This window comes from Durio zibethinus, chromosome 13 (assembly GCF_047325235.1).
Source record: "Durio zibethinus cultivar Kanyao isolate XHJ-2024 chromosome 13, ASM4732523v1, whole genome shotgun sequence".
Taxonomy (NCBI): Eukaryota; Viridiplantae; Streptophyta; class Magnoliopsida; order Malvales; family Malvaceae; genus Durio; species Durio zibethinus.
The window spans coordinates 24,820,871-24,834,349 of NC_143174.1; the positions used below are offsets into that span (position 1 = coordinate 24,820,871).

The 13,479-nt window shown below is 36.5% G+C and overlaps 2 protein-coding genes across 4 annotated transcripts; one reads left to right on the forward strand and one right to left on the reverse strand.

Moving 5' to 3' along the window:
• Nucleotides 1–7,709, forward strand: LOC111303337 (RAF-like serine/threonine-protein kinase 20). Of its 3 annotated transcripts, none has more exons than XR_016326782.1 (9): nt 1–3,234; nt 3,328–3,518; nt 3,675–3,740; nt 3,826–3,978; nt 4,083–4,246; nt 4,338–4,504; nt 6,829–6,951; nt 7,100–7,187; nt 7,288–7,709. XR_016326782.1 is itself a non-coding variant. In XM_022899517.2 (9 exons), the coding sequence occupies exons 1-9, from the start codon at nt 141–143 to the stop codon at nt 7,467–7,469; spliced, it is 4,209 nt and encodes a 1,402-aa protein (XP_022755252.2). In that variant the 5' UTR covers nt 1–140; the 3' UTR covers nt 7,470–7,709. The 3 variants fall into 3 exon arrangements, 2 of the variants coding, with proteins under 2 accessions (XP_022755252.2, XP_089598377.1); XM_022899517.2 differs by having other exon boundaries at nt 4,357–4,504; XM_089742251.1 differs by lacking the exon at nt 7,100–7,187 and having other exon boundaries at nt 4,357–4,504; nt 7,249–7,709.
• Nucleotides 7,710–8,174: 465 nt separating this feature from the next.
• On the reverse strand, nt 8,175–12,346 carry LOC111303338 (homeobox protein knotted-1-like 3). The gene is made up of 5 exons (XM_022899519.2): nt 11,853–12,346; nt 9,346–9,466; nt 8,965–9,158; nt 8,760–8,891; nt 8,175–8,664 (listed from the first exon to the last, which is right to left on the reverse strand). The coding sequence occupies exons 1-5, from the start codon at nt 12,162–12,164 to the stop codon at nt 8,530–8,532; spliced, it is 894 nt and encodes a 297-aa protein (XP_022755254.2). The 5' UTR covers nt 12,165–12,346; the 3' UTR covers nt 8,175–8,529.
• Nucleotides 12,347–13,479: the final 1,133 nt, after the last annotated feature.

Consider the following 13,479-nt stretch of genomic DNA (forward strand, 5'->3'; position numbering starts at 1 on the left):
CTGTTTCTTAGAGCTAGTATGTGAAAATTCTAGTATATTTTAAGGAAAGAAATAAAAACCCTAGCTTTATCTCTTCTACACTTGATTCACACCACCTTTAAGCTGATATCCCATTTTAGCTGAACCTTGTATTATAGATTATGGCATTTGATCAAAACTCAATACCAAAAGATCTAAGACCATTGAATATAGCCAGAACTGTAGCTGAAGACCCCCGCATTGCGGCTGCGGTGGCAACTGCTAGTAATGCCAGTGGTAGAAACATTGAAGGGTTTTTTCCCAACCCGTCTCGGGAGCCTGGGAGTCCTGGTTCTATGCCTGTTTTTTATCCGGCAACAGTGCCTGATGCCGGTTTTGTAGGTTTAGGGTATGGGAATGCGATGCCCTTGGCACCGGGCCTTCCTGCATGGAGGCCTCACATGCCGGTGCCGATGGGGCATCCAAGTATGAACCCGGTTGTTGGGTTTGGTTATAATCCCAATTTAAGAAATATGGTGGTTGCTAATGCCATGGGTCAGGTTAGTAGTGATTTGGTAGCTGGGCATGGTTATAGTTCTAGTTTGGACAATAGTAGTAGTGGGAATGGGAGTGATCAGGTGAGTAATGATATGGTGCCAACAGGTTTTGGACATGGTTCCAATATAGAAAACCGGGATAGTGGCAATGAGAGTGATCAGTCGAGTAATAAATTATTAGGTGATCTTGGTTATAACCCAAATTCAGGACTTACGAGTAATGGCAGTAGGGCTGATCAGGTGAGTGACGAGGGTGGGGATGATTTGGTGTCAGGGAAAAAGGTTAAGTTTTTGTGTAGTTTTGGGGGGAAGATGTTGCCTAGACCTAGTGATGGGATGTTGAGATATGTTGGGGGGCAGACAAGGATTATTAGTCTTAGGAGAGATGTGAGCTTTAATGAGTTTGTGCAAAAAATGGTGGATACTTATGGGCAACATGTGGTTATTAAGTACCAGCTTCCTGACGAGGATCTTGATGCATTGGTGTCCATTTTATGCTCGGATGATCTTGATAACATGATGGATGAGTATGAGAAAGTGGTTGAAAGGTCTTCAGATGGGTCTGCTAAATTAAGGGTATTTTTATTTTCGGCTTCAGAACTTGATTCTTTCAGTATGGCTCAATTTGGGGATTTACATGACAATGGGCAGAAATATGTTGAGGCAGTGAATGGAATTATGGATGAAGGTGCTGGTGGCATCATGCGGAAGGAGAGCATAGCAAGTGTGGCTTCAACACAGAATTCTGATTTTAGTGGGACTGAAGCTGTTGACAGCATAGGTGCCGGTCAAGGGGATGTTAGTGGGCCTCCATCAACAAAAATGTTGTCACCTAGCGGGAATTCAGCTACTTCTCATGACACTGCTCCAAAAATGATGGCTGTGGATCCTAATCCTGCTGTTTACGCAGATGCTTCTGCTGTTCATTTAGGAATTCCGGTGGTTAAGTCTGGTCCTCCGCAAACATTGTCTTCTCAACCTGAGGTTGAATTAGAGAGTATGGTGCCCCGTATTACAACACAGCAGCAATTAGGATATGATTTGCAGCAACACTATGCATCTGCATATATTGATCCTCGCCATGAAGTTATGAACCATACTGATTATGTGCATTTTGCGCCTCAAATGGGGTTCTCGAATCCTAAGTTGGTGGGAAATACTGGTTCTGTATTCAGCCAACAGCAGTTTCATGATAATGCTACCCCTCATCAGTTCATTCCTGCTTTGCACATAACAATGACTCCCTCGACTTCCCATGTTGGTATTAGACCTGCAGTGGTTCAGCCACTGTTGCAAACCCAAAACACTCCATTAGAACATTATCCTGATGAAAAAACATTTGGAACGAGGGTGGTTCAGCTTCCTGCTGATCAGAGCCACAATGTTTATCAGGCCCAGATTCCATCAGCAATGGTTGGAAGAAGTTATGGCTGTCATCATATTCCACAAACTGAGCATGTTGTTTTCTCGGATGGATCATTGCCTCGGCACCAAGTAACAATTCCTGAGAAGATACCAAGGCTAGAGGACTGCTTTATGTGTCAGAAGGCATTGCCTCATGCACATTCTGATCCTTTGGTACAGGACCAAAGAGATAGTGGTGTAACACCTTTAGCGAATACAAATTCAATTTATCATAGTCTGCATCCAAACGATGTTAAGTGGATTTCATCATTAAACAGAGTGGTGGTGTCTGGACCATTAGGGGATGGCATTGCTGGACAAGGAGCTGGGGTTCGACAGCTTGGTCACGTTGATTATCATGTTGGAGGACTCCACTCAGAGGCAGTTGGATTCTCTCAAGGTCTTGGTGCACAAAATGAACATGGAAGAAATGCTTCCCCGAGAACAGATAATTCTGATCATCCTAGGATTCCAGCAAGCCATGGTTTGATGGGTTTGGCAGGTGAGTTACAATCACCATATGTTTTGCCAACTCAATACCAGTTTAAACAGGAGGTTCAACATGCTGGGGCAATTGGCATTCGAGCTTCAGAACAGCCAGTGCATGAAGCCTCAAGAGACTATCATGGCAAGATTCCTGCTGTTCCCAGAGAAGATATTGTAGACCATAACCATCAGATCCCAATTGATGGGATGATGGAGACTCTTCGGATAAGCAATGAGCAGAGTAGTAAAACCAGAAAAGAAGATATCTTGGATAAGAGATCTCCACAAATAGCAGGGAGAGAGGTGCTTTTGGATAATATCTTTAGTAAACCAATAGATCCCAATGAGATGGTTATTTTGGGTAATGTAGTAACACATGCACAACCAAAAGTTGGGGCCCAAAGTTTGGATTCTGTTGAGGTTCGATACGGTAACCCTTCATTTTCTGGTGTTAAGTTAAGACAAAAATTGCATGATGCTTCATGGATGCAGCAGAAGATTGTACAAAATGGCACTGAAGCTGCTTCTTTGAATGCTAACACCCAAACTTCCCTTTCAACATCCAATCGAGGTGGAGATGTTTTGGATTCCTCCAATTCAGTTTTTAGTAATCAAGATCCTTGGAATTTACGGCAAGATACTCACTTTCCCCCTCCTAAACCTAACAAAATTCAAACAAAGAGAGAAGGATTAGCTACCAGAGACCGTTTTGGAGAGAACCAAGCAGTAATTAGTGGGGAATCTCATACCCAATTGGAAGATGAAGTTTACCAGCCATTAAGCCATTTAAACAAGAATTTCAGTTCAGACCACACACAGTCCACAAAAGGTGAGATATTTGATTTTAATTTTTATAAAATGTTGGCATTTATCGCTTTTATGTGCGGTGTGAATGTTTATTGCGTTGCCTTCACTGCCAAAGGCTCAGCCGTGGAACTCATCAAGAAAGAACTACAAGCTATTGCTGAGGGAGTAGCTGCTTCTATTTTCGAGTCATCTACCCCTTCCAATCCTGACATACCAGCAGAGATCAACGCATCTGGTTATGAAGGCAATCAAGACACAGATGTTTCAACTAGTGACATTGAAATGCAGCATAAAGCTCAATTTGAGGTGTGCAATCTAAGATTTCTTCATTCTCCATCTGTACGCTCATTGTCCTTGCCCCCCTTCCCCCTTCCCCCTTGCCTTCTTTTTTTTTTTTTTTTTTGTGGTTGCCTTCTGCAGATGCATTTCTTGAGTTGTCTTTCATGTTATTTCTTAACTCAGGAAATCAAACAGCTAGAAAGAACAAATTTTGGTTTTCGAGTTTCAGCTGGCATTGGTCGCTTGCAGGTGGAAGCATTGTTTTTATGTGATGTTTATGCTTTTACTATTAGCTTTTATTGCCCGTTAATTTAGCTATATGTTCAATTGGCAGATTATAAAAAACAGTGACCTTGAAGAGCTCCGAGAGCTTGGTTCTGGCACCTTTGGTACTGTTTATCATGGGAAGTGGCGGGGTACCGATGTTGCAATTAAACGAATCAATGATAGATGTTTCGCCGGAAAACCTTCTGAACAAGAACGCATGGTTTGGCTCTTTCATTTCCCTTTGCAAGCTCCTGTTTTCTCCATATTAGTTCCACTTTGTAATTTCACTTGCTAACTTGTACTGTGATAAGTGCATATGATCAGATAGATGATTTCTGGAATGAGGCGATTAAGCTTGCTGACTTGCATCATCCCAATGTTGTGGCATTCTATGGTATTGTGCTCGATGGTCCTGGTGGCTCTGTGGCAACAGTGACAGAGTATATGGTTAATGGTTCTTTAAGAAATGCTTTACAGAAGAATGAGAGGTACTAAAAGTTCTAGTTTTGTTTGCAATACTGTATGACCTTTCCTACGATTGTGTTTCAATTACATTTACCTGGTTATAAACAATTATAGGACGACCTGCCATTTCCAGGAATCTTGATAAGCGTAAGCGACTTTTGATTGCCATGGATGTGGCCTTTGGAATGGAGTATTTGCATGGAAGGAATATAGTGCACTTTGATTTGAAGAGTGACAATTTACTTGTCAATCTTCGAGATCCTCACCGCCCAATATGCAAGGTTAGTGCTTAGGCCTGAGTATTATTTACAATCCCATTCTGGTGCAAGTTCTATGGTGAGAAAGCTTTTGATTACTTATTCCTATACAATTGAGGTTTATGAAGCTTTTATTGCAGATGTTTGTAAATTATGTTTGGTTTAAAAACAACAGTCATTAATAACTGGTTTAAAAACAACAGTCATTAATAACATAAGAACAGAGCAAGTTCTTATATGAACATTCCTGAGCTCTTTAAGAGTAATCTTTAATTAGTAGCCTTTTAATTTCAACCTGCTGTAAAACCTTAATAAAAAGAGGTATCTGGATGGATGGGCCTTAATTATTCATTATAGTAGCATGTGCCTTTTGTTGTATATATACTTTTTGGTACGTAGGGATGTCAATTTTATCCATACCCAACGGAGAATCCGATTTTTTTATCTTAATGGAGATGAGAATGGGTATTATATTACGGGCATGAAACTGGGATGAATATGATTTTAAATATTTTTTATTAGGTATAGGGATGAGGATGTGGATGAGGATAGAGAATATAGTACCACCCCATACATGTACCCCACATATATATTTATATATATTTATCAAATAAAATTTTTATTAAATAATATAAATTATTATTTTAGATTAATTAGAATTAATATATTTTTATTAAAAAAATATATTAATATATATATTTATAAAAAAATATTTAAATATACAAGATAAAAATAAAAAAATTTAGTTTTTAATTTTTTAAAGCTATAGGTATGGGGATTACCTGTATCTATTAAATACTCGTGGGAATAAAAATTGAGATAAATTTAAAATATCTATTGGATATGAGTATAGGAATGTGTATAATATAAAAATTCAGAACGAAAAATGCTCTATTCTATCAATATCCTACCCATTGACATCCGTATTGGTATGGGATTATGTCTAACAGAAAAATCTACTTGCTTCAAAAACAATCTCATTATAATTGAACATGAACTTTTCATATGGCCATCTTCTTAGTCCTTATTTTCCTTTTTCCCTAATTGTTTCATGGTTATCCACTTATTTTAAAGGTAAGTTTCCTTTTCTTGTTTTTTGTTTATGGTAGGGAAAACACAAGTTGTCTATTAATTAAAATCATCTTGCTAGAAAATTTGGGTCTTTATCGTCCATGTCAATTTCTACAAATTATGGGGCTTCTTTCTCTTATGCTTTTTGCCCAGGTTTCACCCATGAATACCTTTCATAATTTAAATAATCTGGAGTTATGTTCTCATGTTTCTGTTTGATGCAAGTAATAATTGCTATAACAAAGTGAGCTGACAAAACTACTTCCATCAATGTAAAAGAAATGATTTCCTTACAGTTTAATGAATTATAATCTTTTGCAGTCATACCTTTCCGCTAGCTTCTTTGTTGTTTGGTTGCTTTTGATTTGCTGCTCTTAATATAAGGATGGTAATTTTAGAATCCAAATTCCTTTTCAGGTTAATCATGCAAGACATGCCTACTCTTTTATGTACTTGTAAAATATCAGTAAGATATGACTAGCGTCTAGTGGTTGAATTGAGCATTTGTCGAGTTAACTCAAATCAGTTTCCATGTATTGGTCCTCATATTTGAAAATAGTCCTTTGTATTTTCTTCTCAATTAACGGGAAAATGAAGGATAAAGGGAAAATTTATTATGGATTTGGTAATGAAGCATTAAAGATAAAATTGTTCTACTCACTTTTAAAAGGTTCATTAGATGTCATTTGTAAACTTTGAACAAATTGGTCCCTTCCAACTTTCTTGTTGGGCTATAAATATGAGTAAACTGATTGATTAGACTTTGACGTTGACTGTGAAGTTTCAAACGATTGTTATGGAAATATTAACCCTTCGATTGTGCAAAGAGTGCTAATATGCATTCCAGTTAATTTTGACTTATATAAAACTATGATTTCTGCTATATTATTAGTCCTTTTATCAACTGTTGAGAGAAGGAGTGAACTAATTCTGATGCCAAATTATGGATGATTGCATGGTGCACTCCAGTTAATTTTGACTTATGTAAAACTATGATTTCTGGTATATTATTAGTCCTTTTATCAACTGTTGAGAGCAGGAGTGAGCTAAGTCTGATGCCAATTGATTGGCCCAATAAAAAAAAGGTCTGATGCCAACTAATGGATGGTTGCATGGTACTACACCTTCTAAGAAGTTGCCGTTATGGATTCTTTCTCTTAAATTGATACCTGAAGGCTCTCTTGCTTTTATTGCTTTTATTGCTTTTAATGATTATTTCAATTTCATTCTGAACTCATTCAATGGATTTAGTTCTCACGCCTAATTTTTGGTACCAGGTTGGTGATTTGGGCCTATCCAAGGTGAAATGTCAAACTCTGATCTCAGGTGGCGTGCGTGGAACACTTCCATGGATGGCACCAGAACTTCTGAATGGTAGCAGCAGTCTTGTCTCAGAGAAGGTTTGTGATTTGCACATTTTCTAGTGCCCTCTATCAATTTATTTTCTTACCTCGTCTCACTTCCGTACTAAATAATCATGAGAACTTTTTTTTTCCCCTACATATGGTTAATGATGAGATTTTTGTTTTGATATTTCCTCTAATTTAGGTTGATGTGTTCTCATTTGGTATTGTGATGTGGGAGCTTCTCACTGGAGAAGAACCATATAAGGACTTGCATTATGGGGCTATTATTGGTAATTGCATTATTTGTGAATGTAATCGTGAATTCTATTCTTTGTGCTTTGATGGATCAAGGTTTGTCTCACGGGATCATTTGCCTGGAATTCTGCTCAGGTGGTATTGTGAGTAATACACTACGTCCCCCAGTTCCAGAATCATGTGACCCAGAATGGAGATCACTGATGGAGAGATGCTGGTCATCAGAGCCATCAGAGAGACCAAACTTCACAGAGATCGCGAATGAGTTACGCTTGATGGCTGCAAAAATTCCACCTAAAGGACAAAACCGACAGTAAAGCACAAAAGCATCAGTTCCAAAATGAATTTGGACAATCTGCTCACTGTTAGCATCTCCTGTTTCCTTTGCATGTTAGTTGTAGGAATAGGTCGTAAATGTGCTTGACATGAATGTACACAGGGAACCAAGTTTTTTTCTTTCTTTTTTTTTTTTTTTATATAGAAATTATACTTGCTCGTTTGTGTAGCACTTATAATTCTAAGTGAAAATTGTCTTTATATACAATTTATTGGTTAATTATGGTGAAATCTTACATCACCTGTCAACAAAAGAATTGCATTGTTGCATTTCCGGTTTCTTGGACCTGAATTCTCTGTTCTCAAGCTTATTGATATGCGGCAGCATGGGGGAATGGGGTATGGTTTTGAACTCCAACCAATGATCTTATGGCATTGGTCCTCTATTCAGCAGGACAGCATTTAGTTTAGGTCTATAGTACAATCAGCTAGTTTAGATCCTTTAACAATTTTATTGATTTTGATTATCCTTTCTCTGATAGACAAACTGATTTATAAGCGGCGAGCTTCTGATACAGCACATACAAACAGAACCATGGAACCATTCCACAAATAGAAGGTATGGAAGTTATCACATAAAGTCCAGGGCCCCTTTTAAAATTTTGACCACTTGAAAATGAGACACCTCAAACCTCATGTCTCTTCCAACATGTTATTGCCAGCCATTACAAGTCAAATCACTTCACTGGTGGAAACATTATTTTATATAGGAAAAAGTAGATAATTACATTATAAAACCTATGACTTAAAGCCATTCTTGTGCACAGATGTAAAAATATTACAGAACCATCTATCAATGCTACCTTAATGCTATGCAGAGGACTTTCCTTATGAACAAATAGCTGGATTTCCCCATTGCAATGACCTCTCTCTAATGCATGGTCTGAAGCTGAATTTCCACCAGTGTAGACAGAGCGAAACATGGAAGTTTCTATAGAGTTCTTTTATTTACATTCAGTGTTCTTTTTCCAAATTAAAGGTGGCCAATGGTTCTCAAGAACAGCTTATTTTGATCGAGAAACATACACACCTATAAACAGCCTACCTCTTACGTTTGCTCTTCAGAGAAGTAGAGGGGTTACTATGCCAATTCCTTTTTCTCTGGTTTATAAACCAATTATTAATCTGCTTTAACTGCAATCCTGTTTCCTGCACTAATCTTGCTTTGTCTTCCTCCTGAAGTAACATTTAAAAGAGACACTTTGTCAGAGAACTGTTGAAAATAACATATTTTGAGGATCACAGCTTCCGAGGAAATATATCACACTCACAGTTGGGTAAGGCCACTTGGAATGTGATTGCCACCAAGCTCTTAAATGGGATGTGGTGTCACCTGGTAGCTTTCCAGCTCTTCTCTTACGAAGAATTTCCTCTCTAATGTCCACAATTTTCTCCTTGTAATCCTAAAAGACAGAAGCATATTTAGCTGCAGTCTATATGACCAGTTATTTTACTATTGAGTTTAGGAAATCATACCTGTTTCAGTTCATGCTTCAGTTCTTGCCTAACACGCTCCATTAAGGATCTCTCAATATCAGTTGGGACGAGAGAGCCAAATCCCATGTTGTCAATCCCATCAAAACTTCCATCAAACAAGCTGGTATCACTATCTACAACTTCATCTTCATCATCAGACATGGTTGCACCAGTGCCTTCACCTGGAGATACACCTGTTCATGCCTTATAGTTTAGCTGTAAGTTTTGCTACTTTAATCCACAGTTAATGCAGTAATACCAAGACAATAAAAATAAACAGGGAAGGATAAGTTCTATGGCTTCTGTAGAGACTTTTTTCCAGCTCCAAGAGAGAGGTGGCTTAACAATCTAGAACTTATATAGCTCATTGGAACCATTTACCTGTTAAACTTTGAAGTGATTGCTCAAGATCCCAACAAGCCATAACTGCTTCCATTGCATGAACACGAACATGTTGCTGCAATTGGTCTTTAAATAAACCAAGCAATAGAACATAATTTGCCTACATTAAAGGGAAAAAGAGAGAATACTGAAATGAAAAAGATGGCAATGATGGCATATAACATGTTTATATCAGAAAGCTTAAAAAATGCAAAAAGGTAATAGACCATCTCATAAACCCTCTTAAATTAGTCAATAATATCATTCAATAAATACAGTAGCTTGTAATTAAAAAAACTTTAGTTGATTGACATACATTATTGTATGCAACCATGTGAAACAGGAGTGGACAGGGAAATTCTGACATATCCCTTATCCCACTGTATACAATAAAGGCAGGTCAGGACTTAAAAGACACCACTCTTAACTGCTTTTAGCAAAAATGGACAATAATCCACCATTAGTCATTGTTTCATGCAATAACAATGGTGACAGATATCATAACTCATTGACAACTAACAAAGTCTGATTTCAGATTCACAATTAAGATACCAATTGAATGCTCAATATATTTTCCAGGACGAGACACTGTCAATGACAATGAAAGTTTAACTCAAAATACTTCAGCAGAAAGAATATCTTCTATCAATTTATGCTAAAACCAAATACCTTAGAATAGGAATGTCAACTGCTTAGGCTATTAAGCTTTCACAAAAAATTACACAAGATGGTTCCGAATGTTTCTAGGTTGATGAGACCTGTAATCTGCTTTCTACAATTATCTCTTCAAGTTTCTTTCTTTTTAAAGAATAATTACCTACAACATTCATGTTGCTTTACAAACTTTAAAACGCATTACACAGTAAAACAAGGTTCCATGTACTAAGCATCATGAAGTCCAGAGATATAATCCAATGATCATATATGTCGATTAACCAAAGAGAAGTCTTAAAACAAATATGTCTTAAAACAAATATGAACCCCTGTTGAGGAAATCAAGCTAGAATTTACTCGGTGTCAAGATAAGCGCATTGCTATTCATGCCAGTGACATCTGAAGCACAACAAAATAGTTTCCACATACAATTTCATACGAATTATCCTCTGTTGCGTTCCTCAATTGAATAACTTTCAAAGTATTGTTTCTACATACAAAATAGCTTGACAGGTTGATAAAAAAATCAATATACTTTCAAAGTCTTGTTTCTATATACAAAATAGTTTGCCAGGCTGGTAAAAAAATCGCTATACTTCCAAAGTCTTGTCCAACACCATAAAGACTAACGAAGGTGCAATTCAAGCAACAAAAATAGTTTTGAATAAGTAACAGATTTCTAATACTATCAGATAACTTCTTCATGCCTGTTTACAAACAATTGTTTTTTTCTCCATATTACTTGAACTGATTTAATTTGTTTAGCTTGATCTTAAAAATACTTGATGGTATCATAGAGAGGATATCTGCTATCAAGAAGCCCAAATGCGAAATATAAAAGGTTGGATAGAGAAATTAGGCCAAATATCACCCGGAGTTGAAAGCAAGATCAGGCTTCCAGCTATCTCCAACAACAATTTCTTAATTCCAAATAATATGTGAAAAAAAGTAGTTCAAACCATTGGAAATTTATGAATTCAATTAAATTTTCTTCACACCATCAATGGAAAAAATTGAATGACTAGATTTTCATTTGTTACTAGTTCCCACTTGCATATATACAATCTTGATGCTCATGTAGAATCCAGATCATACAATATGGAAACAGAATTCTACTGAGAAAGAACATCAGGGAATAAGAAAAGTGAAAGCTGGTCCTTCCAGGCAAGAACAAATTCCGGAAGCGAGGAGGAGACATATATATTACAACAATCAGTGAACAAATGATTCTTGAAAGCACTCCAAAAGTTCCAATATTATTATTAGGGCACTGATAAAAAGCATCATTCCTCCAATTTCGCCACAAAAGCACATTCTGATTCACATCACAAGGACACCTTCAAGTACTATCCTCCAGTCCACTAGGAAACTCCTTATTAGCCTTTCATTTTACATCGTCTTTTAACTTACACATAAAATATTGCCAACATAAAACATCCCATAACTCATATATATATATATATATATATAACATATACCCTTTTGCTTCCGTTAAATTACCAAATAGGAAACCAAATAAAATAAAAGTTTAGAATAAAAACTTAAGCTTTATTGAGCACCAGCAGGCAGCAGCATCTATCAACTCAAAGAACAAAAATCTTTAGCTTGAAGAGTAAACGCTTTCCTAAAAAAGTCACATGCTGTTGTAAAATAAAACCCATAGTAATAAGATCCAACCACTCATTAAATGCAAATAATTAGCAAAAAAAAAAAAAAACTACAAAAGGAAAATGAAAACAAAAAAAACACAATATCACCAATGGATCATAAATACACAAATAAGGAAGATAATCAAGAACTGGGAAAAAAGAACAAAGAACCCAAATCAGGAAACAAGAAGAGAAAAGGGTTACCATGAAGTGATCGAGTTCTTCCTCAGCAGCAACGGCAGCAGCGGCTGAAGAGTACTTAGCCAAGACTTCTTGGGACCTAGATAACTGAGCATCGATCTTAGCAAGCTGGTCAACAGGTGTGGCAACACGTAGACAAGCCACGTGTGCTTCCAACAACTGGTCGTACATGGGATGTCCCATTATCTCAGCCTTGCGTTTGCCTCTTTCCCAGTGGTCGACGCCGGCGGCTGAGGCGGAAGCTGATGATGGTTCGTTTAGAGCAAGGTTTTGCAGGTCTTTGGTTTGGTCGGAGACAAAACCATCGAAAGCCATGTTTGAGAAAACTGAAAACTGCCTCAAGGTGGTTCCGAGTTGAGTTTTAGCAAAGAAGAAGATAACGAGAGAGAGAAAGAGAGACTTTAGGAGAGGGAAAAGAAGAGGCAAGCGCAGTTGTTGGAGGATGGTGTAATAAAAAGACAAACGGAGATGAATAATACAGAGCAAACAGCCATTGACGTTTGAGTTAAATTTTCTATGCCTTGGGCGGTTAATTTGGTTGGCTTTTTTGTCTCTTCTGATTTCACCTCTTTTACCTCACTTTAATTTCATAAAAAAAATAATTAAATTAAAAAAAAAACAAAATGTCACCTCATCATATCTATGCAAGGCTAGGGTCAAGCCTATTAACAACTACTGGTGATGTACACTATTTAATTCTAAAATGATTAATGCATATTGGCATTACTAAATGATTGACATTTAAATAATTTTTAATTGAATAAAAAGATAAAGAATATTTATTAAAAAAGAAAAAAAATACATATACATATACAATTAGTAAATAAAATAATCCTATCCATCCTTCCAAATTGATATAACCTGATAGAAAAATCACCATATTTTTTTTTTATTATTTAATTTGGGATGATCACTTCATAGCTTTATGATTTGAATGCAAAGTTAAAAGGGTAACAGTACCCTTTGTTTTTAGTGTTGTCTTTTAGCATATTTACCAAACTAAAAGAAAATTATAAATTATAAAAAACTCAGCTCTGAATTGGGTCAAGCCTTTTGACCAAAAAAGGTGAAGCAGCAGCCCAGAACCGAAGGTCCCCCAGGGGCAGTGCAAGAAGCCAATTAACTCTATGATGACACCACAGCCCATTCCCTGTTGCTTGCTCCGTTCTATCAACACGTGTCACTCCATATTTAATTGGACCATTTGTGGGACCACTGGGAGAACAACTACATCCGTACACCTGTAAAATTGCAGGGTAGCCAGGGACCACGCCACGCAAGCAAAAGCGTAAACAATAGATAAAAATTAAAATAAAATTTTTATTCAATTAAATTTACTGTTAGTAATAGAATTCATTACAGTGACAAAATGTTGGTAAGAATCTTTTTTTTTTTTAAATATAAAAATTTAGTTTCAAATTCAGCTGATATTTTTTTTATTAAAATTATTTTAAATATATGATTTGAAACTATTATTTTTAAATTATTGAATATGAAATATTTTATTTTGATTTAAAAAATAAATAATTTATTTATTTAAAATTTTTCTTAAACAAAGATATGAATCATTCAAAAAAATATTAAAAAAGTCGATGCTATATAAAAAATTGGAAAATGGACCCGGGTTGCC